General features: G+C 39.6%; 1 protein-coding gene across 1 annotated transcript in view; it reads right to left on the bottom strand.

Moving 5' to 3' along the window:
- Positions 1–10,099: 10,099 nt before the first annotated feature.
- The window catches only part of mthfd1l (methylenetetrahydrofolate dehydrogenase (NADP+ dependent) 1 like), a 37,635-nt gene continuing 24,548 nt past the window's right edge, over positions 10,100–23,186 (bottom strand). The window contains 7 exon segments of the mRNA XM_054618134.1: positions 10,100–11,480; positions 17,608–17,760; positions 17,901–18,008; positions 18,943–19,120; positions 19,334–19,437; positions 20,902–20,943; positions 21,399–21,538. Coding sequence (XP_054474109.1) covers positions 11,391–11,480; positions 17,608–17,760; positions 17,901–18,008; positions 18,943–19,120; positions 19,334–19,437; positions 20,902–20,943; positions 21,399–21,538 — 815 coding nt within the window. The 3' untranslated portion in view covers positions 10,100–11,390.

Genomic DNA, 23,186 nt, shown 5'->3' with positions numbered 1-23,186 from the left:
ATGTGGTCAGTGTCCTCTACCTTCTAATGTTTTGTGGAAAGATGGAAAAAGTTACGAAAGTCAAAACAATTCAATGGAGATGGAAAACTGAGCTGTTAAACACAGCACAGACACTATATAAACAAAAACAAGCACTGCAGACAAAAAAACTGGTATCATTATGTAACATTCTGATGTTGATGCCATTTGGGGATTTTATATTGTCCTGTGAACTCATCATTAGATCAAATTATTGGAGTGAAACCTAATTTTTAGGGGATAGGAACAAAAGAGCTTGTTGTTTTTTTACATCCTCAAACACGTCTGTATTTTACTGGCAGTGGATCTGAGAGATGGAAGATAGGAAGCTGGCCGAGGGACAGATTAATTAGCAGAGAGCTACTTCCTGTTGCACTTCTACAAGGACAAGAAAAAAGACCAAATAATCAAGTAATGTTTCTGCTGTAGAACATTCAACAGTGGATGTATGTTTCAAAATACTTTATACTATTTGAGTTGTCCATATTTGGTTCAGCGGTCAGTTGATGTTTTGGAAAACATTTGTACAAATGTTGATACTTCAAAGGTAAAATTTATCACAATGAGCAAAGCTTTTACATTCCAAAGAATTCAAGTTTAGACAATAAATTGCAGAGAGCAGAATGTGTCATTACTCTTTATAAACACAACTGCTCTGAGGAACAGTATGTACACAGAGTACAGTTTGGGAGTTTAGATTGCTTCATTTTGCCAGCGGAAAACTTCCTCAAGCGAAAACTCTTCATGTCTCTGCATGTGTAATGCACACATGATTTATTTTGGTAAGTATATTTTGTCCTTTTACATGAATTTCACTTAACTTATAACAACTTTCAGATGACCTGCATCATTTGACTTTTTTCTTTAACTTTATTAATTGAATTGATTTGATCTCTGACAGAAACTCACTGAACTTAATGTAAAGATGTGCTAGTTGACAAAGATAAACCTCTGGAGCAGTAAACTATCATCGGCTGGTAAATAACAACTGTATGTAGTTGTTTGTTTCCTCATAGCTTGCAAGCAGTCTTGGGCCTGTTCATCATATGTGGATTCTTTGCCAACACTAAAACAAACATTCAAGTTTGATTTGCATTCTAGGAATCTCTCATATAACACAAATAGCTCAGGGCATGCCAAAATCAACCTTTGAAGTTGTTTTTTCTCATTACTCTAAAATATCATATCAGCAATGCTTACACAGTTTGGGACGAGGAGTTCCCATACCTTGACTTTCACACACACAAACATGTTTTGTTTGTTATTACCTGCACCTTTTTCACTCAACCTCTGTCATTGGTGTCCTTTTAAAATCAGGCAGGAGGGAGGACTGAGGGAACAATCAGCTGATTCATCTGCCTTTATGTCACAGTGGCGGGTCCCTCTCTAACTCTCTCTCTCTCTCTTTCTTTCTCAAACTTTTCCCCCTCTCTGGGCTCCACACCCGTCCCCTCTTCCCCTGCCCACCCAAAACGCCGCTCCACCCCCTCCCCAGTGGGCTCCTTCCTCTTGTTTTGGGCCGGTGCACACAGGGGCCCCCGGCTTGTCCCTGTCCCGGCCCATCCTCAATGGACTCTCTGTTTGGCCCCTCTCGCCTCCCCCTCCAGCCTCTGTCTCTCTCTGCTAAACAGGATAATCAGAGCCACAGCAGCATCTGATCAGCTGCAGCTCATTATACAGGAACGTACCAGCCTTAGTTAGCACACATTACATTAAATAACCTGAGGTGGATCATTTGAGTCAGGTGGCTATCTGTGATGTGTTTGCTATTGTTCATTTGAGAGTCTGTAAAGGTCACTGTAGTAACATTACCGTAAGATTTTCTATAAAGATTGACGAGCAACTTCACATATACAGAGAAGCTTTTTTTTGCCACCTCCACTCTTTCAACTTCTCTCCTCCCTGCAGTGTGATGAACAGGTGTGCTCCAGTGTGTTGTCACACGGTGACATCAGAGTTGGGTGCAGTCAAAGGCGCAAAAGAGCACACAGGGTTGTCAAAAAGAGAGGTCAGTTAAACCTAGCCTAGTGTTAAATTACTCTTTAAGCGTCTATAAAATCAGATACAGTGCCAGTAAAGAAAGGACATTTTAGCATATAGCATGCAAACTGTTTAAACTTTGTGATCGCTCTGCTCAACATTTATCTGTGACCCACATTGGAACCACGACAACAAGCCCTTCTGCAGGGATGAATGTTGGGCAATTGCGTTGAATGGGAGGCTAATTTAGCTGCACATTAAAGCCTTGTTTTTAATTTCCGCAGGGACAGTCGCACATTAGCTGAAATGGAATCGTGCAGAACATTTTATTCTGGTTTCTCCTTGTGACAAACCAATATTCTCAAAGCTCCTTGAAGTTCTCCATTTTTTTGCATGTGCATGGCTGATGAAAACCCACTGCAATGAACCGTGGCTGATGTTGTGTCGTCACTTCGGCTGCGTGGACCCTTGTTGTGCAGCCGGCATAAATTACGGTCAAGGCTGCGACATGCCTTTCTATTTGCATGTAATGCAAATGTGTATGGTTGCTGTTTAGAGAATTTTAAGGATACTGTCTCTTTACTTTACTTATTTTTTTATGTTTTGTTTCAAATTGTATCCTCCAATCTCCAGAAATATAATTCCAGGCAGATACTTTTGTAAGAATAAGAGAACTGAAGATAAGCAGCCTGTTGCAGTCATCAATGTCTCGCGGCTTCATACATTAGTAACGTCTCACATCAACAATCATGTAACAAATGCCAAATATTGCACAAGCTTGGCTACTCTATCTTTAACGGTTCTAACATGTTTGAACAGAGTTTGAAAGATTTCCAAAACAGAAACCTACAACTGGTGATGAACAAAACACACTACACATGTCATGTCTGGAACAGGTTGTGAGAGAGAGAGAGCAAAGATATCAGATATTAATTTGAGACATTAGATGTCTGTTTGGGAAATAAAAGCTTAGTATAGACACCAGACCAAAATACAGACACAGCTTTAAAGAGCTCATGGCAGCATGTATAACGTATGTTTACACACAATCTAACAATTCCATTAATAAACTTGTGAAAAACTGTTTAAAGAAACTCTAGTCTAGGAATCTTAAACAGATTACATGAGTGGATTGAGGCCGTATTGCATGATTTATCTCATTTTGTATTTATGCATGGCATAATAGCTAAAGCTGATGGGAAAAGGCAACATTTTGGGGATGAAGGCAAAACGTCTGCATTAATGCTTTTAAAAGATGTTATTTCAGCTCATCTTAATATTTGAGAATATCTTCCAGTGTTTTGTGTACTGCAGGTCCCCACATTACACATTCAGGAAAGTAACTCAGGTTTCTGTAATCTATATAAAGACTCGCTTGTATTATGACGTAACTGTGATTATTTTGATAACACTTGACAGAAGCATGAGGAAGGTGGGTCGGTGGTGAAGAGAGAGATATTGCTAAAATTCCTCTGTAGAGTGAGGAGGATATTTATTGACTGTGTATCAAGCAGGAGGGCTCCATCCACCGCCACCATCAAAACACATTTCTTGAAACATTTTATATCATACATGCCAGTGTTACTGGTAAAATACCAGCGAAAACACAGCCACTGTGGTGATAACAACTCACAGCTTATGAAAACATCCAATCGCCACAAGGAAGACGCAAATGCACAAACACGCCAGCATGTAAAAACACAAGCTAACAACTCACATCCTTAAGAAGAAAACGATCATGAACAAATGAAGCTATGATTCAAATGTTGACCAAATGTTGAAGCCCACTGTGGTTTCTGTCTCTCTTAATGTCTCCCTCAGTGTCATTTTGACCTTTCTGCTGACCTTTCACTAAAAGAGACGAGCCACAAATCTGACATGCTGACCTCCATGCCACAAAAAAGTCAATAAATCCAATAAGTTATATGAGGCGTGAATAGAGCAGGTGGCGAAACACCCTTAGTCATTAGTAGGCCCTTTACAAATATTCATTCACACCACGCTGAGCAAATTTACACCAAAGTAACAGTGCAGAGTCGGCAAGATCCCTCAGCTGATGGCAGCTGGACCTCAACATACTGCAGAGCCTAGGAAACCAAAAGGGCATGTTTTTTTATATGTAAGAGTTCAGATGTTATATTCTTTAAATTGAGCATGAAACAAGTTTATATTCTGGTATTCTTTATCAATAAAGTTGCAGTGCTCACAGTGTCTTGTACTGCTACTGGGATTGGTAAACAGGCTGCCAGCTGTCAGCTTTCTGACTCTTCATTGTGTCAAGACGAACACACATTGGCAGACCGAAAAGGTCACTGCTTATACGCTGGGCCCCCCTCCAAATATGCTGACAATATATTTTTTAAATCTATTATTCATTTATGGTTTATCAAACTTTGTCATGAGGTCAAAATGGTCAACATGACTGAATGTGAAGTGAAGGAAATGGTGTTGGGAGGTAATATCAGTTAGGTATGCGACAAAATATAATCCTAATAATAATGCATTTACTATCATTATTATTATTATTCTAGAGCTCTGCAAAACTAAGTGGGTGTTGTGATAAGACTTTTTTTCTTCTAATATTCTGTCTTAGGTTTTCAATTATACCTTTATTTTTATGATATCACATTGATATCCTACATATAGTCAATTTATATTAAATTCCTGTTTTATTTTCTCATATCAGGTTTTTACTATATTTTCCATGTTTCCATGTTACATGACACTTCTGTGAGATGTATCTGTCAAAATGTTGCTTTGATTTCTACATTGTTTTATACTTATATGCAAATAAAAACACAGTCCATTTCAGATTGCTTTGAAACAAGATGATTTACAAGTTACATGATGATTTCTATTTTTGATTTTGGTGATCAAAATACTGTAAAACTTGAATTCTTACAGTAACATACACATGAAAAGTGAAAACTGCGTGATAAAAGGAGTGAAATCACAACATGTTATTAAATCAAATGTCAAATGCCTTGCACCTGTCGAAAGGTAAAAAAAAAAAATGTGATTGTGGTTGTCCGTGATTCAAAGTGTCGCTGACTAATAAGACCCTGAGCTCAGGTCTGGATGTAAATCGGGCTGCGCAGCTTTCGTTTTATTACTGCGGAACTGCAGACAACTCGAGCCATTACTCAGCAAAAAACACAGCGACAGGCGCACATGGAGGCTTGTGCACCGCTTACTGATGCGCACAGAGTGGGAGGGGGGGACAGGTATGATAACAAACACAGCAGGCAACACAACAGGAAGCGAAATAAACACGACTATATGAACATGCATACACACACTACGCTCTCCCAGTTTGCACACAGTGGATGGAGGTCTGATAAACAATCCAATGGATCAGGAATAATAAGATTCGGCTTTACCTTGCTGTCAAGGGCGGTGCTTCCCTCCTGGAGCGCATTGCCCTCCGCACTCAGCTCCCCGGCGGAGGCTGAGGCTGAGGCTGAGGCATCCTCCTGGCTCTTCCCGTCCGGCTGCACTGAACTCTCTGCTCCCATGGCTAACAATCACAAAGATGAACTTCAAGGCTCGAAAATAGCAACAACAACCCCTCCAAGATGGCACGACTGTGTTACAGCAGGCGGGTATCCAAAGCGTCCAAAACGACGAGCTCTACAGTGCAGCTCCGCCCCGGGATGGCCTGGAATCTGGAGTGATGTGAAGAATGAGGACCAGCTAACTCTTTCAGGACTCCCTCTCTCCTCCTCCTCCTCCTCCTCCTCCTCCACCTCCTCCAGTATCACATGGGGCACCGGTGCGCCGCAGCACGCCTTGCAGCATAAAGACAGTGCTGATGGAGGACACACAGTCAGAGTGAGAGAAGAGGGCAATAATTGATAAATAAAATAAAAGCCTTACCGCTTGGAGCATCGTCTATCTGTCTCCAGTAGGAATTAGATCTCTCCTGAGGGATTGGTAAAATTGAATTGGAGCCCTTATAAACCACTTACGCATTAAGAAAAAACAAAAAAACCCACAGAACCGCTGGGGGCTTTAAAACCAGATCATTGGAGTGATTTGATAAAAGTTTTAAACAAACTGTGTGAAATAAAATTGTATTGTAGGAATAAGTGAGAAATACAAGTATGCTTATACAACCATTTATACGTTTACAATACTTAGTTTAAAATGGGATTATGGACACATTTACCTGATCTTATCAGTAGAATAACAGTGTTATGATGTAACAAAATGTAATGCCTTGCAATGCACTGTTAGATTCACCTATAGGAGTGTGTGGAGTCATTAGACCATCTACATTAAAGATTTCTTTCCTCACCAGTAGCATACAGGAAAAATGTATCATATAACACATTCTTAACAGTAAGAACGCTCTATTTAATAAGGAAGTAGATACACAAAGACTAACTTAAACAGATAAAGTAAAAAACACTAACATTTGGGATGCAAAACTTAAATTGGAATTCAGTACTTATAAAATACGTTAAAGCTACTTTTACATTTATTTTTCCTCACTAATATCCTCCCTCTCTTCCAATCTTCTTCTTATGGTTAACAAGGTCAAGTAACCTCTGCTTTGACATGCAAATACACTCGGGTCAAGTTTAGCATTTTGGTGGTAATGAGATCGTATCACAGAGAAATATGAAGCAGACTCCACTCCGCTAAATGTAAAACATTCTAACCAACATAACAGTCCTGGGACCTCTTTGTTTACCCACTTGTACTTTTTGTAATTCTACATTGATGCTGAAGATGGTATCTTATAATTCAAGTTGCTCAAATCAAATTAAATAGGCCTTAAAAATGTAAATGTTGTATCTTTGATCTATTTTCATTCTAAATTAAATGCACAGTATATACATAATTTTAGTTGACATATTGCCATGCATGGTGAGTGTGTGTGTGTGTGTGTTTTGCTCATGGGGAAATGTTGTTCAATAATGTTTAGGTTGAAATGTTAATTGCACGTTGAGCCATGTAGCATTTTCTTTGGAATTTTAAATATGTACAAATTACAACCCCATGTGCTCAAAGCCAAGTTCACACAGGCCTAGACTGAGAGTCCCTGCAGCTACGCTGATACCAAAATACTTAGTGCAACAACACAAACACTTTGAATACGCAAACATGCTGATGAAGTATAAACTCTTAAAAGGTGTGACCAACTCTGTGTAACGATAAAATACATTTAATTAATCCTTCATTCATTGTCTGGCCACTTATGCACTATGCAGTCACCCATCATCTCTGCTTGAAGCTAACAGCTCAAGGCTACTAGCTGCTACTAGCATAACACCGAATCTCCAACCGAACGATAACGAACGGTTGAGGTGCACTAATGGGTAACGTAAGCGTCAGTTAAAGGTATATTTTTTTAAAACTCTCCATTGTGGGTCTACCAATGTTACAATGCATGCTTTTAAAGGCCTGAATTGAATTTTGTTTTTATTGTACTCTGTCAGTGGTTTTGGACGCAACATCTGGCTCCTACTGCAACCACAGCGTCTAGTATCATGTGCAGATTAAGTTCTAATCGAATAAACCTTAACACCATCAGGATAATCAAGGTAGCCACTGTCACATAATGAGGAATGTCTGACATATTCAATGTTAATCCATTTTATTCCTGAGTCATTTTGTTAGTGTAATAGTCGGTCTTTACATGTGCAGTTCTCAGAGCCAGATAATAAACAAGCGTCCCCTTGGCTATACTGCATATATTGTGGTTTCACTCTGTCAAAATTATAGAAGAGGTAAATCCTGCCTTATAATGGTCCTAGATTGTTAATTAAGACTCTTACCTGCAAAAATAGTTTTAGAATATTCAAACAATCTCAATTTACATGACAGGAATACAATACAAATCTTGAAGATGCAGGAAACATAACTCGTGTCCTAATTACACACAGACAGTATTACAACATTGCTTTGGAAAATTGAAAACATAGTTGACAGAACTGACACTGTATTCCCTTATAACCCCAAACTGTTTCACTGAGGCAGCAGAGTAGAGCACAGTGGTTAAACTGCTCTGCTCCTAAAAGTTCATGTGCTTAAACTGTGAACATGAAGCAAAATGTTACTTACTCCTGAATCTACCAATCGTCAAACTAGTTAAGTGGCATTCCCAAAAAACAGACTGCTCCTCATGTGAAATTATAATTCAATTTCAAGCATATGTCTTGCAAGACCGGAAACTAAGACAGAAGACCTCATTAGAGTTGTACAGTGTATGTAGATAGATGAGTTAATCAATGACCCTCAGCATGGTAGGCCCCATCAGCAACAATGCTGATCATATGAGAGAGGAGGGGACAGAAGGAGTGGACCAAGTTGGGGGAAGGAGGTGCTCATCAAAGTGAAAGCCTTACCGGAGATGTCATGGTCTCCGCTCAATAAAACAGTAATGCAAGGGCACATTAAAGGCACAATGCATGCTCTCACACACACACACACGCTTTTACAGGATGGTTCAGTAACATTCGCAAACAAATACTCCCGCTCTTTCCCACTTGCCGTTTTGTCCTTGTCTTGAGGAAAAATGGGAATCCACTCTAGGACTTTGTTTAAAATACAACCGGCCCATTGTTCTCCGCTGACCACCATAAAGTACAAACCAGAGCATATTTGGTAGCAAAAGATCACAATCCGACTTAAATGTGAGGAGATGTTGGAGAAGATTTGAGAAGGAACAGACGTCCAAACCATATGACACCTAGCTACATAGCAATAGCTGATAGTAAAACTGTGATCATATGTAACTCTTTGGCATAAGAGATATCACTACATCAGCTACAGCCTGCTATTACCCAGATGGATAGTACTTATCCATGTGAAAACATTCCCACAGGACTTCCATTTGATACATGGACTGCATATTTTTCTTGAAATGCAACTGTGAAATGGTGGGAAGTGCCGTGTTTGGCAGACAGAGACAGGGTGAGTTGAAGAATGTGGCCCCAAGGGTTTGTGTCTGGCTGGGCACAGAGGGAAGGCTCGCCCAGACACAGCAGGGGGTGACAAATTCAGACTTTGGTACAAGCAGCGAATTAAAGCTGTCCTTTGCATAATGATTGATGGAGAAAACTTGACATGTGACGTAAAACAGGCTTTTAGTAAAAAAACCTGCAATTTAACGTCTAGATCTTTTTCCTATTCTTCACCAAAACTGATATTAAACACATTTAAACTGGGCTATAATTTAATCAAATTTACAAAAGGCAACTGTCACAGAGTGAATCTGTCACTTCTGGGGCCCCTGGAGGTCTGAGGCCGAGGGGCACCTGCCTGTTATGCCGGGATGGTAATCCAGCCCTGGATCATCGGAGTCATTTTCCAGCAAACTCTTTGAGTTACACTCACACAGACCTTCAAAGGGACCTGTCCTTGGTACTGAAATTAGCCAGTATATTAAATAAATAAATAAGAGTGCTAATAGATGAGAGCTCAAGCAACTGAAGGCTTCAGCAGGTGAAGTCGGAAGCTCAACATAAACAACTCCAACAAGACAAAATAGGGATTTTCCAGCACATTACAAAGCAATGACGGACCTCCTCATCAACACCAGGTCTTCAAATCTGTCACCGGCTCAAAGCAAGAGGGTTCGGTCTCACACACACACACAAACACACACACAGCAACACTAAACATGCCATTGGAGCACTACTGTATAGATGACAGCATTCCTGCAGCCTCGACTGTAGTTAAAAGAGCCAGATCCCGCCTGGTGAGCACACAGAATAACAGACTTAGCAGGTGTGGACTGCCAGCTATGACAGGTACACACATATATGTTGGTTGCAAACCAAAACACCTCATAATAACAGAGGCTGGTCGACCTTTGGCTTCCAAGCACGCTTCAGAAGCCCCTGGAGGAGTAGAGCTGTATTTGGGAAAGAAAACAAGAAAATTGCTAAACAAATAAAAGCTTTAAAATGCAATTGGAGTGAGAGCTAAAGAGGAAATGTTATTTTATTGTAATAAAAAAGATTTGTGTTGAAGCATCTCTGTGGACAACCACAGGACAACTATAAGAGAGCACATGTGTCCAATGAACAGATGGGTCGAGCCACAAGTCAACTGCTGGGTGTGAAAAAACACAAACACAATTTTTGGAGTAAATAAGAGGTTTATTTGAAAAACACGTGTTCAATGTCTGAGAAACAAAATGTTTAAAATACTGTGGTACATTTGAACAATAATGAATTTGTTTTCAGAGAAACTTGGTAAGAAAATACAACTACAACAATAGTTTGATTATCTGATAATCAAAACAAGATTCACCGTGGCCAGCTGTAAGAGCAGAGTTACATTCAGCTGTCTGGATGCAAACCACAACTTAAGTATGAAATGTGAAACGTCAAGAGGTTCTACAGTGAATGTCTGAAATGAAGTCCACCTGCACAAAAGGTAATACAAAAATTAAACTGTTATGAAGTTAAGTAACCATTCGAAAAACAGTGGAAGTGCTATTTCACACTAAAAATGCCATATTGTTAATAAACTGCAATTGTTAATAACACTTCACAGGACATATCACATTTGCTAAAACAATAAAAAGTTACAATATTTCAAAATTGAAATTGAACTGATGAATGACTGTAATGTAATGAATCTTACTTGTGTAACTTGTAGTGATTTATACAACAGCATGTTAGGAAAATAGAAGTTACATAAACACCATAATGGCTTTTTGTGCGTACAAAAGACATTTTGTTAAAAAATAAACAAGCTCTGCTTATTTCATTTGAAAGGCTTATGCTCTGTAAAGCAAATACAGCACCGTTTAAAGACATTTGGGAAATTAAAAAAGGAAATTAATGAAAACACAACATTGAAGTAAACTTTAAGACGGTTTTAAGACTTAAACTGACCCTTTCATACTCAAGAAAAAAAAACATTCACAGAGGTCAAAAGCGTAAACATACAGCATATCTGATATACAGTACATGCTATTGTGGTAGAAGGTCATCTTTGGCATATTACACATATGTGCAAATACAGCATTAAGCTAATGCTCCAGGAATCTTTATTTTCAGAGCATGTTGCCATGTTTTGGAGAGAGTGAGGGCTGCTGGGAAGATAAAAGGCATTTCCTGTAAAAGATGTAGAGGATGGATGAGTCTGATGTCGCAAGCATGGATCAGGGGATCCTGGAAATGAAAACAGGATGATGATTTTAAAGTATGTATTAGTGAGAGTAGAGTGTAGCCTCATAGACTAGAGCCTTGGCACTAAGTGAATGAGGTTGTAAAGTAAAAACTCCAGGGAGGAAATACAGTCTAGTTATGGAGACAATGGCTGCTAGTAAAATATTTATAATGACACAATGGATGCTCTATTAGATGGCTGGAGTGATACATTTTATGGAATATTTTATGATGATGATGTGTTCTTTAATTGAAGCACGCTCAGAAGAGCCCAGTGATCTCCTCTGTGACCGGATCAAGGTCAATGTCGTAGAAACAGGGTCGAGTTGGCAGGCCAGGCATGGTGCTCATCTAAAGGGAAACATAACAAAAGACTTTTACTGGAAGGCAAACAAAGAGAAAATGACTCACAATAGTCAAAATCAAGTTGTAATCTTCAAAACATGTCGAACTGTTTCATGTTCTTAATGTAAATTTTGTTTCAGGTTGTTGGGTCCAATTACATTTGGTAAAGAAAAATAAGCCACTGAAGGTCATTTTGAGCACTAAAAAGATCCCCTAAACGAATGTTTGGAACAAATTATTCTGTTATTATGTTATATAAAAGTGAAAAAAGGCACTCGCACAGTATATTGATGTTTAATTATTTACAGCCTTTCAATCAAAACGATAAGACCTTTAGTTGTTAAAAAGTCAAACAATCAAGAAGTGTAGACCAAAAGCCTTAAATAAATATACAAACAGTGTGCGAGACAATGCAGCTACACTGAAATATATTGCATAATAAATGCAGCATGTATACTAAATTACTAAACTGATAAACTGAAATAAATCAATACATAAGTGAAGACTTGAGGGACAACAGCATTGTCTTAGAACGTAAAACAAAGACATCTTTTAAAGTTGCATCTTCACACCAAGATGTCTACAATCAAGCTCTCTTAATGAGGAAGCTGTACCATTTTACTATTAAACTCATAAGTCAACCGAAACATTTCAGGATTGCTAAATCCCTGTAATATTAGCAGCTGGTTCATATTCTTAGTCTGTCTTTAAGTAAGAGTCTCATAACAATGTCAGTTACAACAGAACCAAATAATATTGAAACCTATAATAAGTCAAACCTCATATTAAAGCCTTTGCCACAACACAGCTGTTCGGCACCGAAATACAATGCACCAAGACTCTGTATCCAACTTTGAGTAAATGGGACAGAATAAGATCAGCCCCCTACAGGCTCAATGACTGTAATCTAGACTCATTTACGTCTGGGCAGACAGATGATCAATGTGTTGACAACCTACAATTTAGCACTGATGAACTTAGCCACAGACAATGGGGGCCTTGTTCTTATTCTTGACAAAATATAGATAACAATATGCTACTCACAGACACAAGGCAAAGTAAAGAGGCTATATACAAAGCAGTGGTGGTAATAGGGTTTTTGTCCTGATGGATTAGCTAAAAAGAGGCCGTAAGAACAAAAAAGGTTATTTATAGAACCCACTGACAAAGTTGCCACATTGAGAGAAATGTTCTTAAAGTGAGTACAAGTGATCGACTGTGAGTGGGTTTCTTTTCTTCCACATTTAGATTTTTGATCCAACACACTTGTCTTAGTAGGTTTCCTCAACTGAAAATCAAGTGTGTCTAGCTTTGATGATCATCAACATAGTAATGAGAATTACTCCGAATTGATGGATATAAAAACAGAAAAAAATACTATTTATGTTACAAATAGTAACATAACATTTATCCACAGCACATTTAAAAAAGACTGGGCTACTGGAGACTGCCCAACTCCTAAGTATGTGTGAGTGAGTGTGATCATGCATGTACAATCCCTGTTGCTATAACCAGCTGAGAGCAAATGTCTACAGGAAGATCCATGTTGAGTTGTATTGAGAAAGATTCAATAAGAAGATAAAAAAACAAGCAACCGACTGAGGGAATTCTTCCTGATTAAATTTCTGACGTGAACAGGAGAGAGCATGTGAATGAAGGCTCCTGTGTAGTCAAAGAGACCAGATATTAACACCACCTGCTATTGTTAACAGTGTAATTGAAAGGTTTTTTTCATCTGGTTTAGGTGCCAAAACTAATCTGAATCCACATTTCAAGTCAATAAATGTGAGACTCCAACGTTTGCTGTAGGGCAGGTAAACATATGGAATTGGTTAGCAGAGAACAATTTATCCAGGGCCAACACTTCTCCTCTCCTAAAACTCAGCCACATCATCCCATCCAAGCTCACGAGTAAATTATCTCGCTCATTAGACAGGGAGCGACATTCTTTGCGTGCCTCCTTTCTTCTGACCCTGGGCCAGTTTTATGGGCCCATTAGTGGAAATGAGACAGGAGGAAGTGACCAGCCAATTTCCTGTCTGAGGAAACGCAGCTCTGCATTTAAACGAAGGGACTACATGAGGAGAACATGCTTACATAATCTGACAGGGCGGATGCTAACTGCTGACGCTCATTGGTCTAAATGTAAACAGTGTCCGCTGTTACACGACACTGTTCTGACGACATCCATCACGAAGGCTTTAACTAAGGATGACTCAGACTATGAAGGAATTCAATATCAATGAATCACCTTTTAATCTAATGGAGACATTAAGAACAATGATGGCAGAGGGATAACTTAATTCATCCCTTTAGTCGTGACATCACAATGTCCGAACACTACGCATGATGTCATAACAAATTGCTCAGTGGGAGAAGCTATTGATTACATTTTTTTCCCATAGATAAGATGACTCACAGTTGAAGCACAGTCTACAACTTGGATCAGTATGTTACTCTCCCTGATGAATTATCAGTATTAAAGACTAAACCACTTTATCTTAATAAGATGGTTAAGTAGCCAGAATATCTGGTTCTTCAACAAAAAATCAAAAAAGGTACAAGCATGTGTATTTAATAAGGTAGACCAAGAAGTAAGCTACGACATTCAAGGTTACATGCCCTGCTAAAGAAGGATGGAAAGCTTAAGATAACAGTTTTGAGAAATCTGTAGATATAATGTGCAGATTAAATCAATGTAGTTTTGGATTCTGTATAATTTTTGCAACTATGGCGCCGTGTTTTGTATGGTTTCATTCCGTTCTGTACCTGATCCAGCCCTCTTACAAATGTCAAATAAAACAAGAAGTAGATTCATGTAGAATGTAATACCGGTATTCTGTTCTATATAGTAACTGTATTTAATGGTCCAAACTGAAGCAATATTGCTTCATAATGTAACAATAAGCAGCTTCCTAGAATTTATTCTATTTAACACTTCTAAACAGGTCTTACATCGACAGAAATGTTCGTTAATTACGTGTGTTGTGTGGTCAGAAAGCATGATGATGCAGCTGTCTTACCATCCTAAATAGCAAAGTAGGACTGCAATAAAGAAGAATCTCCAAACGTCCAAATGTGACTTTTACCCTCAGATCACAGAAATATATATGACTCAAAACCTCTAAACTCACTAGAAAAAAATGTAATAAAACTGCTTCAAAGTAACATGATCCTCAAAATATTTTTTTGCTGTACGGTTTAACGTATCAGGCTGCACATTTAAATATCAATGATGTTAAAATGTGTAGACCAACTGTCTTAACTGTCAAGGTTTTGAAAGCAACAAAGGACGTGCTGTTCTGCAGGTCGTCCTCGCCAGCCTGAAAACAAGTTGGCACTCGCAAAATGACACAACACTCCGTGGCTAAAGTTGGAAACGCCACTCAGCCAAATAAGTCCCTCTATTGTATCAAACACAATGAGTCTTTGTCGGGGTAACCCTGGAGGAGACAATGTAGCTGGATTTCTACCCCCCACCGATTCTGGAGACGAGTCTCGGTCAATGCCAGCACAGTTGCAACACAAGAGGATCGGGGAGATTATGGAATTGTGCCATTTAAGATTAATGGACCGTTAGAGGGAGGAAACGTGGAAATTACAGGAAGTGTGAAAATAAAAAGCTAAATGGATTCTCTATGTTGGGGTGTATGGTCATCTAGTGAAGTTGCTTTAAAAAATGAATGTATTAAATAACCCATTGACTAGAAAGGTGGAGTTATAATGGTGGAATTAATTACTTACCTAAAAGGGGCAATTTTATCTCTGCATCAGTTTTACTGTAACTGAAGCAAAACTACAGTTGAAGAACAGGTCAGTTTCAAAGATAAAAACATGCCTGGATTTATTGAGTTTGTTGTAGGTCTTTTAATGGCCAAAGTTAAGTAACATAAATGAAGGCCTACTTTCATCTCATGTGTGCTTTATCTTATAGATGTAATCACATATCTACAACCTGTTGAACATTAACCACTTGGGACCATGTGGCATATCCAACCAATCTGAGCTGGTTTGGGTTTAACGTTGCAGTGGAGGCAGCTCTAACGGGATATGAACGTTAAAGCGATCTATTGTTCTGCATGCGACCCCTCCCTCACATATCTGAAGAATGACATCAGCCCCTTCCTGATTCTTCACCCTGTAGAGACCCTTAACCCCCTGCAAACCTCCCCCCTCTCTCTCACGCCCCCTCACCGCCTCAGGAGTTTAGTTGGTGAGATCTGTCTGAGGGTTTGTCAATGCTTTGCTGGATATAAAAAAAAATGCTAAACATACTGTACATATATGGTGAAAAATCCCCCCCCCCCAAAAAAAAATTGTTGCATTAAGTAGTAGAGAGCATGTAGATGCTCAGCATGTCCCCTTCTATGCTAGCCTCTCTTCCACCTGCCTCACCATTTCTCCTTGAAGGTTACTTTCACAATTCTAAAAATCTGAAACATGATACTGGGGTAATCTTTCCAGAATCCAGTAACATTTGAAAGCCAAACAAAGAACTATTTTAAGAGCCGTTATGTGGAAAAGGTTTGAAAATATCAATGGATCACTCTGGCAGACGGAGGCTAAGCCAAAGAGTTCAAAGAACAATTTGGAGGCTTCCTTTGGGTTAGGAGTCACAGTTCAAGGGTTGTCAACGTGCCAGTGGCTCCGCGGGCCACAGCAGATCAAAGGCAAGGTTGGGAGATTGGACAGACGCCACACCAAGACACTGCCATGCCTTCCCAGCATGCCCGGTGTTTGACACCTCTGCCTCAGCGTATCAAAGACCGTCACCTCGGGGCACTCTGGTGAAACAGCAGGAGGCAAAACGCTAAGGAAGCTGCTACCTTCCTGCCCGGCCCATCATCAACCGAGAGGCTCCAGCTTGCCCAGCTCACTTCTAACCCGCTCAGTAACATGGTGGTTGTCAGCAAAAGCAAACACAAACCTTGTTCAGAGGCAAACTCAGAAGAAGGATGCACATAAAGTCGCTGTATCTCACAGCTCAATGCTTGAATTAAGAAGTAAACCAGACAAACAAAGAAAAGTCTCTAATTCAACTTGACAGCAAAAAACCTCAACATCAACATCAACATAAAATATCAGGTTCTGGTTTCCCAGAAGTACAGTTTAGGCTAAGTTAATTATTACAGTCAAACTTAAATTCTGACCAAAACACAGAGATCAAAGTGAACAGCTGGAGTCATCAGTATTTGCTCTGGATATTACAGTAACGAGGTAAAGGAAGGGCGCCAAGTCGTACAATTGCTCAAAGCTGCTTTGACACTTTGAAACCAAGCTACCTCGACAAAAAGGTTTCAGATCATTCCCAATGATATACACATGTACAGACAAACACACATGAAAACATACAAGAGGCTCAGTGCACAGGGTCAAAACATAAGTTCTTCATAAACACGACGCTATGATTCCCTGTGGTGCAACAATCTTTTGGTTCTGAGCCCAAACACTTATTTAGCCCTCAGGGTGAAGCCTAACATGTTCCAGATTTGACTTTAAACCTAAATAACTAGGTTTTCTTCAGCCACTTGGGACCAGTTAAAAGACTTAGCTAACAAGTTCCATATCAACTTGAAAGATGATGATATTTCAATGTTGTGTTCACAAACAGCTGCTTATTACTTAGAGTTTGTGTCCATCTGGTTAAACTAAGTCCAATTGTCTCTGTCCAGTTAGCTCTGCTTTTGGTCTTCATCATCTCGAGGGAAATATCAGGTTCTTTCGCTGCTAAATGCTCCACCATGTTCACCAGCTAGTCTCTCACCCTGTCTATCTGATTTTCGGTGCTGTGCTGGAAGTGTACATTAGGTTTTTAGAGATTAGTTTGTCATGCTATGCTATAAGAAGCTAAATATATTTTACATATACATCTCTGCAGTACAGCCTGATATGCAGGGGGTCGAGGTACACTTGAATGTGTACAGCTTGTTGTATTTTTCTGAATATTGTCTGAAGCTTTCATTCTGCCATGAAGTTACGGATAATAACACAGTAAATAACATTCATCACATCTATGCATTTTTGTGGATCCAGTCACTTTTTAAAAAGCTCTGTGATCATGAGCTATAAAGGCACAACACTGAAGTTAGCGTTAGCCTGCTGCTTTAAACTCTTGCAGACTACAGTTACGTACCGTTCCCACAAGTGGGAAGATGAAACCAGCCCCAATGCTGGCACGGACATCTCTGATAGGCAAAACGAATCCAGTGGGTACCCCCTTCTTGTCAGGCATATGGGACAGGGACAGGTGAGTCTTTGCCATGCAGATGGGCAATGAACCATAGCCCTGGTTTTAGGAAAAATATAACAAGAAACCTGGTTAATAAGTGTGTTTATGTAAGTTAAGAGAGAGTGAGACACAAAGTGAGTGACAGCGAAAGGAGATGATCTGTGAGTCAGTTGTTATTGCAGCAGCAGTGATCTCACCTGTTGATTGTAGTAATCTATCTTGTCCTTGGCCTCTGGAGACAGCTCAATGTCATCAGCTCCGTAAACCTTTTGTGCGATTGTTCTGATCTTCTCTACTATCGGCATCTATGGGAAAAAACAGTGTGTCGGAGACAGGTGGAGAGAAACAAGCACTCCAGTCAAAGGGAATAATTGAAGAAATTAGATTTAGTGAATACACATCCTTGTGACGTCAACGTTAATAAGAGAGACTCGGTGGAATGAAATCATGTGGCATGTTTGACATTTACTGTTTGACTTATACTAGACACTGCATTCTTTTGTTTAAATGCCAGAACTGTGGATTGGTAAGATTTTCGCTAACAAAAAATTCTCTTTTTTCTTAGACTTGTTGAAGCCCATGCCCCCATCAAAAGACAGGTTCTGCTGAATACTAGATTCCAACCCGCTGTTCTGCTTCTGCAGGATCCTCCTATTCACACAGATTGGTCTCTGCCCAGAGAACTCTAGATTGTTTTCCTCACTCTACGGGTGTTTTTTGGACTCTTTATCCTTAAAGTTACTCTGTCCCCTCCACTCCACCAAGAGTCCAATCCTGAGGTTTTCCGTCACACCACACACAATCAAGCTCCACTGTTCACTGAACTTTAATTATATCTTTACCAAAGAGCTGCCATTGTGAACTTGTCATAATGTGAAGGATGAATAATAGACTCAATTGACTCATGTCACTGGGCCTAATATATTGTTATTAAAAATTGGATTTATCAACTTAGTACTGGGCCTATTTCAGTGACCTGGACCTTTGACGATCAGCTGTGCCAAATGTGGAGAATTTCCCTCAAGGCATTCATGAGATATCACAACTAGGAGCATGAACGGGACGGACGGAAGGACGGACAATATTAAATACAACTATTATAATATCTTTATAATATCCATACGAGACATAAATAATGACTGGTATTATCATATTTCTTAAAACATGTCTGGAGGGGAACTTCAATTGTGCTCAGTTGAGAAAAATGCAGATTTTCCCATCGAGAGTATCTGCTCTCACCTCGATGTTGTACAAGAACTGGAAGTTGCTTGGTTTGCTGGCGGCCTCATTCACAGCTTGGGCCAAATCTAAGGAGCCTCGGCCGCCCTGTGCCCAGTGGTGACACGGCACAGCATCTGATGCTCCGCACTCTTTGGCTAACTGACACACAAGGTCAATCTCTCCCTGGGTGTCTGTCCTAAAGGATCACCGAGGGAAACATTGTTAGCAGTGCTTATTGAACATGGCGACATATTACTTATTCAGAGACAAAATGAATGGAACAAAAACAGTGCTTTTGTGGGCCCAAGGAAGCCCATCTTTACTATAAGCCCATTGACTGACTTTATGTCACTGAACTCTTGGTGATTCAAGCTAGGTTAGTGTGTTATTGTGTCTGCATGCAGCTTACTTAAAGACATTGAGTGCCACCACAACTGGTACCCCGAACAGGTGTGCAATTTGGATCTGCTTCCTGAGATTGCTTCGACAACCACCTGCAACTAGACTCAGATCCTAGAGGAGAAACAGACAGAAGGAACAAAGCAATGGTCAGGAATGTATTATTGTAATTCAACTGAACCAGCAGGACTGCTCACTGGCCTGTTAAGAAATGTATCGGAGCAACTACCTCCCCTTCTGTGTGGAAAACCCCTCACAGACTGGAAGTATCCTACTGTGTGCAGTTATTCAGTCATCACTCTCACATTGTATTCTATTATGTGCAAAAGTCCAGTTATTCCAGAGTACATTAATCGTATATTGTGCAGCTACTCCAAGTTTGACGGCAGTAATCCAATCTTGCACTCTGTGTGGGTGTGTATATGAGGGTGTGTGCAGCCCCAGGCTCAGAGCAGTAAGGCCATACAGGTCCCATAAATTAATTTCCATGGCTCTGTTTTCCCCAGTACTTCTGGTTTTCATTATAGGCTTCACAATTAACTTATACTGCTTCATTATTTACTCAGCTGAAGCAGCCTGAAAGACTAGTGATTTTGGCCAGATATGAACACACACACACACAACTTTGCTAAGACCCAACTTCAAGGAAACCACGTTCATAGGTTGTATTTGTGCTGTTAATCAAAAAAGAGTGCTTAACCCTGTTAGTGGGGGAAGTATTTATGCATATAGGAATTAAATATCTGTGAGAATACCAACTGCAGATTTATTATATATTTATTAATCTCTATACAAATCGCTAGAATTTAAATGCCATTAAAAGTTAAAGCAGCAACGCAGGTCTAACATTACCGCACGCAGAGAACAACTTAATGTGACATAACTGATTTACCCAGTTCAACCAATATAGCTGTTCACAGTCAATCTTAACTGAACCACATGCACTGTTTTATACCGGTTTTTATGAAGCAAATTTCCATGTCTTCAGGTTTTTCATGATTGTACAAAACCCTTCCAAAAGAGACAAGCCCAGCTAAAAGGATTTGAAAAGTCATATATTGTGCCAACAGTGTTGCACCAATGTGAGTGTGCAGTAAGTAATCTCCATGAAACTCAAGAGTTATCCTGATCTTTAACATATTTACTGAAGGTCAGGGCTGTAAGGGCCCCTGAGGATATTCTTGGGAATGTCAAGGGGCATGTATCTCATAGCAGTTCACTCAAAACCACAAAACAAAACAACCATGTAGAATATGAGCACATGATTGTTTTAAAATTGGAGCCTCAAATTAGCCAGTGAGTTTAAATGGCTTTCATTTCCCTGTAAACATCCTGACCTTAACGACTAAATGTAATAAGACAGGCTTGGTTAATTATTTTAACTTGATTGGAAGAGATGGGACAGTCCCCAAACTCCCCTGCTCGATTATGTCATGTTTGTCATTACATAAAGACACATACATGTATTTATTATTATTATTATGTCTCCCTCAAGTTTATATTTTTGTCACAGTGGCTATGCTTTTATTATTTTTGTGTCTATTTGAGTGCATTTATGCATATCTATATTACTCATACCTCATCAATGTATGCTCTGGGAAGGGGTGCTCCAGCGGACACCTGAAAACACACAAAGACAACAAATATTTACACACTTCAGTTTTAGGTAAAATACAGCAATATATTGTTCTATTTTCCATCTAGTTTTACCTTTTGGACATATATATTTGACCATAGAGAGGAGAATTTAGTGCATAAAAAGGTCACTGAAGCCTTAGTAGTGTATATACATACACACACACACACACACACACACGTGTTGTTTGTACTGCAGATGTATACGTACAAATTGTAGGCACTGGTTAACATATTTTGTAAGTGTGGTATCAATTTCCACTGAATGACAGGTCTTTAACAGCACAGCAGCTTTTTCATGACCATGAAAAGCATGTTACTAGGTGATTGCCACTGTGTACATAATTGTGTCACATGCTAGTTTAGGTTGTTGAAAACATCAGTGCCATTGATTGTTTGAATCTACAATATCAGAGAAAATGTGTGTTACGTCAACCTACATTTGGGCCACCGCCGTGCATCTTCAACGCTCGGACAGTTGCAACCAGCACCACCACATTTGGCCTCAGCCCGGAAGCCCGGCATTTGATGTTGAAGAACTTCTCCATCCCGATGTCCGCTCCGAAACCAGCTTCCGTCACTGTGAGGAAACAGATTTCAAAAACTAATATTTCTGACAATCTATGGAGTCCATGTAAAGATTCTGTCAGTATACATCATAATTCAAGATGACAGTGGTCCCCTTTTCCCATCTTTTATTTGTGCTCTTTAGAAAAGCCTTAAGAATAATAATAAATAAAATCTCTGCACCGTACCACAGCTGTAGCAGCAGCACTTGGAAAAGACTTCAAAATAGGTAGTGATGTTCATGGTGATAGCCGACAACGGCTGACCTGATCTTGAGCCAGTCAACTACCACTTGTTTAATACCATTTTGACCAAATTTATCCTCAACCCAACTTTATACACACACACACACAAGTGAGTCTGACTGTGTTTCTATCTGAGCAGTAACTGTATTGAGTAATGGGTTCACTGTAAGGGCTCTCAAAGAGACAGAGAGTGCCTCTGATATGGACGGTCCTACACTCAGGCCTCTTGAACAGGCTCCAAACAAAGCAAATAGTCCACCTGGAATCACGGCCTTGTTGAGATAAGGTTTCCTGTTACTTATTGTGTGTATGTGTGTGGCACCATTGTGGTGGGCCTGAGCTAGAATTTTAGCGTGAGGCTGGGGGTTTATTTTGCGTCTCACACGTTTAGTGAGGTTTCAATGACTTATGGTGTTTTTTTCCTCATTTAGTGCAGCCTGGTGGGAACATTGTCATTTAAACAGTGAAAGGGAATACATTATTGCATGTACACCACCAAAAAGGTGTCTGATTTCAGGAAAATACTGTTTAAATGGTGATTAACTAACTATAGAAATGACTGAAGTTTTAGTTTTAGCACTTTACTTTCAATGGGCCATGGCCAGGCCAGGCGGCCGATCAACCCGGTCACAGCTTTTGTCTGTCCTGGCCCCTCAGTGGTGGAATGAACTCCCCACTGACGTCAGAACAGCAGAGTCGCTGCCCATCTTTCGGCGCAGGCTGAAAACTCACCTCTTCAAGAAGTACTACCCTGAGCCTTCCTCGTAGCACTTATTGCATTCATATTAGTTGTTGCACTTATTGTATTCGTATCAGTTCGTTGCACTTATTGTATTCGTAATAGTTTGTAGCACTTATTGTATTCGTATTAGTTTGTTGCAATTATTGTTTTCGTAGTAATTTGCTTCTGCACTATACTTTTGCTCTGGTTTATGCTTTTAGATGCTTGTTTAAGAAAGGAGATGCACTTATGACTTCTGGTGACTAGTAGTTCTCTTGAATACCTATGTTGAATACACTTCTTGTAAGTCGCTTTGGATGAAAGTGTCTGCTAAATGACTGTAATGTAATGTAATGTACTCCAAACACTCAAGCCCAAAAAGTCAATTTCACAATTTAAGACCAAAATAACATTACCAAAATCTACCGTGGAGTCAGAAAATAGAGCACATTTTAGAAGAAAACAAAGTAATTAAATTATTGAATAAAATCAACAATTAACAACGAGATCAACAGAGAGAGAGAGGGAGGGAGAATCAGAGTACAGTTACACAATAACTTGGCTACACTAAGGGAGAGGGATGGTTTGGTTTAACAGTCAGTACGACCATTTTGTTATTGTAATAAAGATTTATTAGTTTTTAAATTATATCCCACTAGAGCATCAGTTGCTCGCTGCATGTGGGGAGACGGCCA

This window comes from Anoplopoma fimbria, chromosome 18, assembly GCF_027596085.1.
Source record: "Anoplopoma fimbria isolate UVic2021 breed Golden Eagle Sablefish chromosome 18, Afim_UVic_2022, whole genome shotgun sequence".
NCBI lineage: Eukaryota > Metazoa > Chordata > Actinopteri > Perciformes > Anoplopomatidae > Anoplopoma > Anoplopoma fimbria.
The sequence above is the reverse complement of the archived record's forward strand: the minus strand, read 5'-3'. Positions and strand labels throughout refer to the sequence as shown.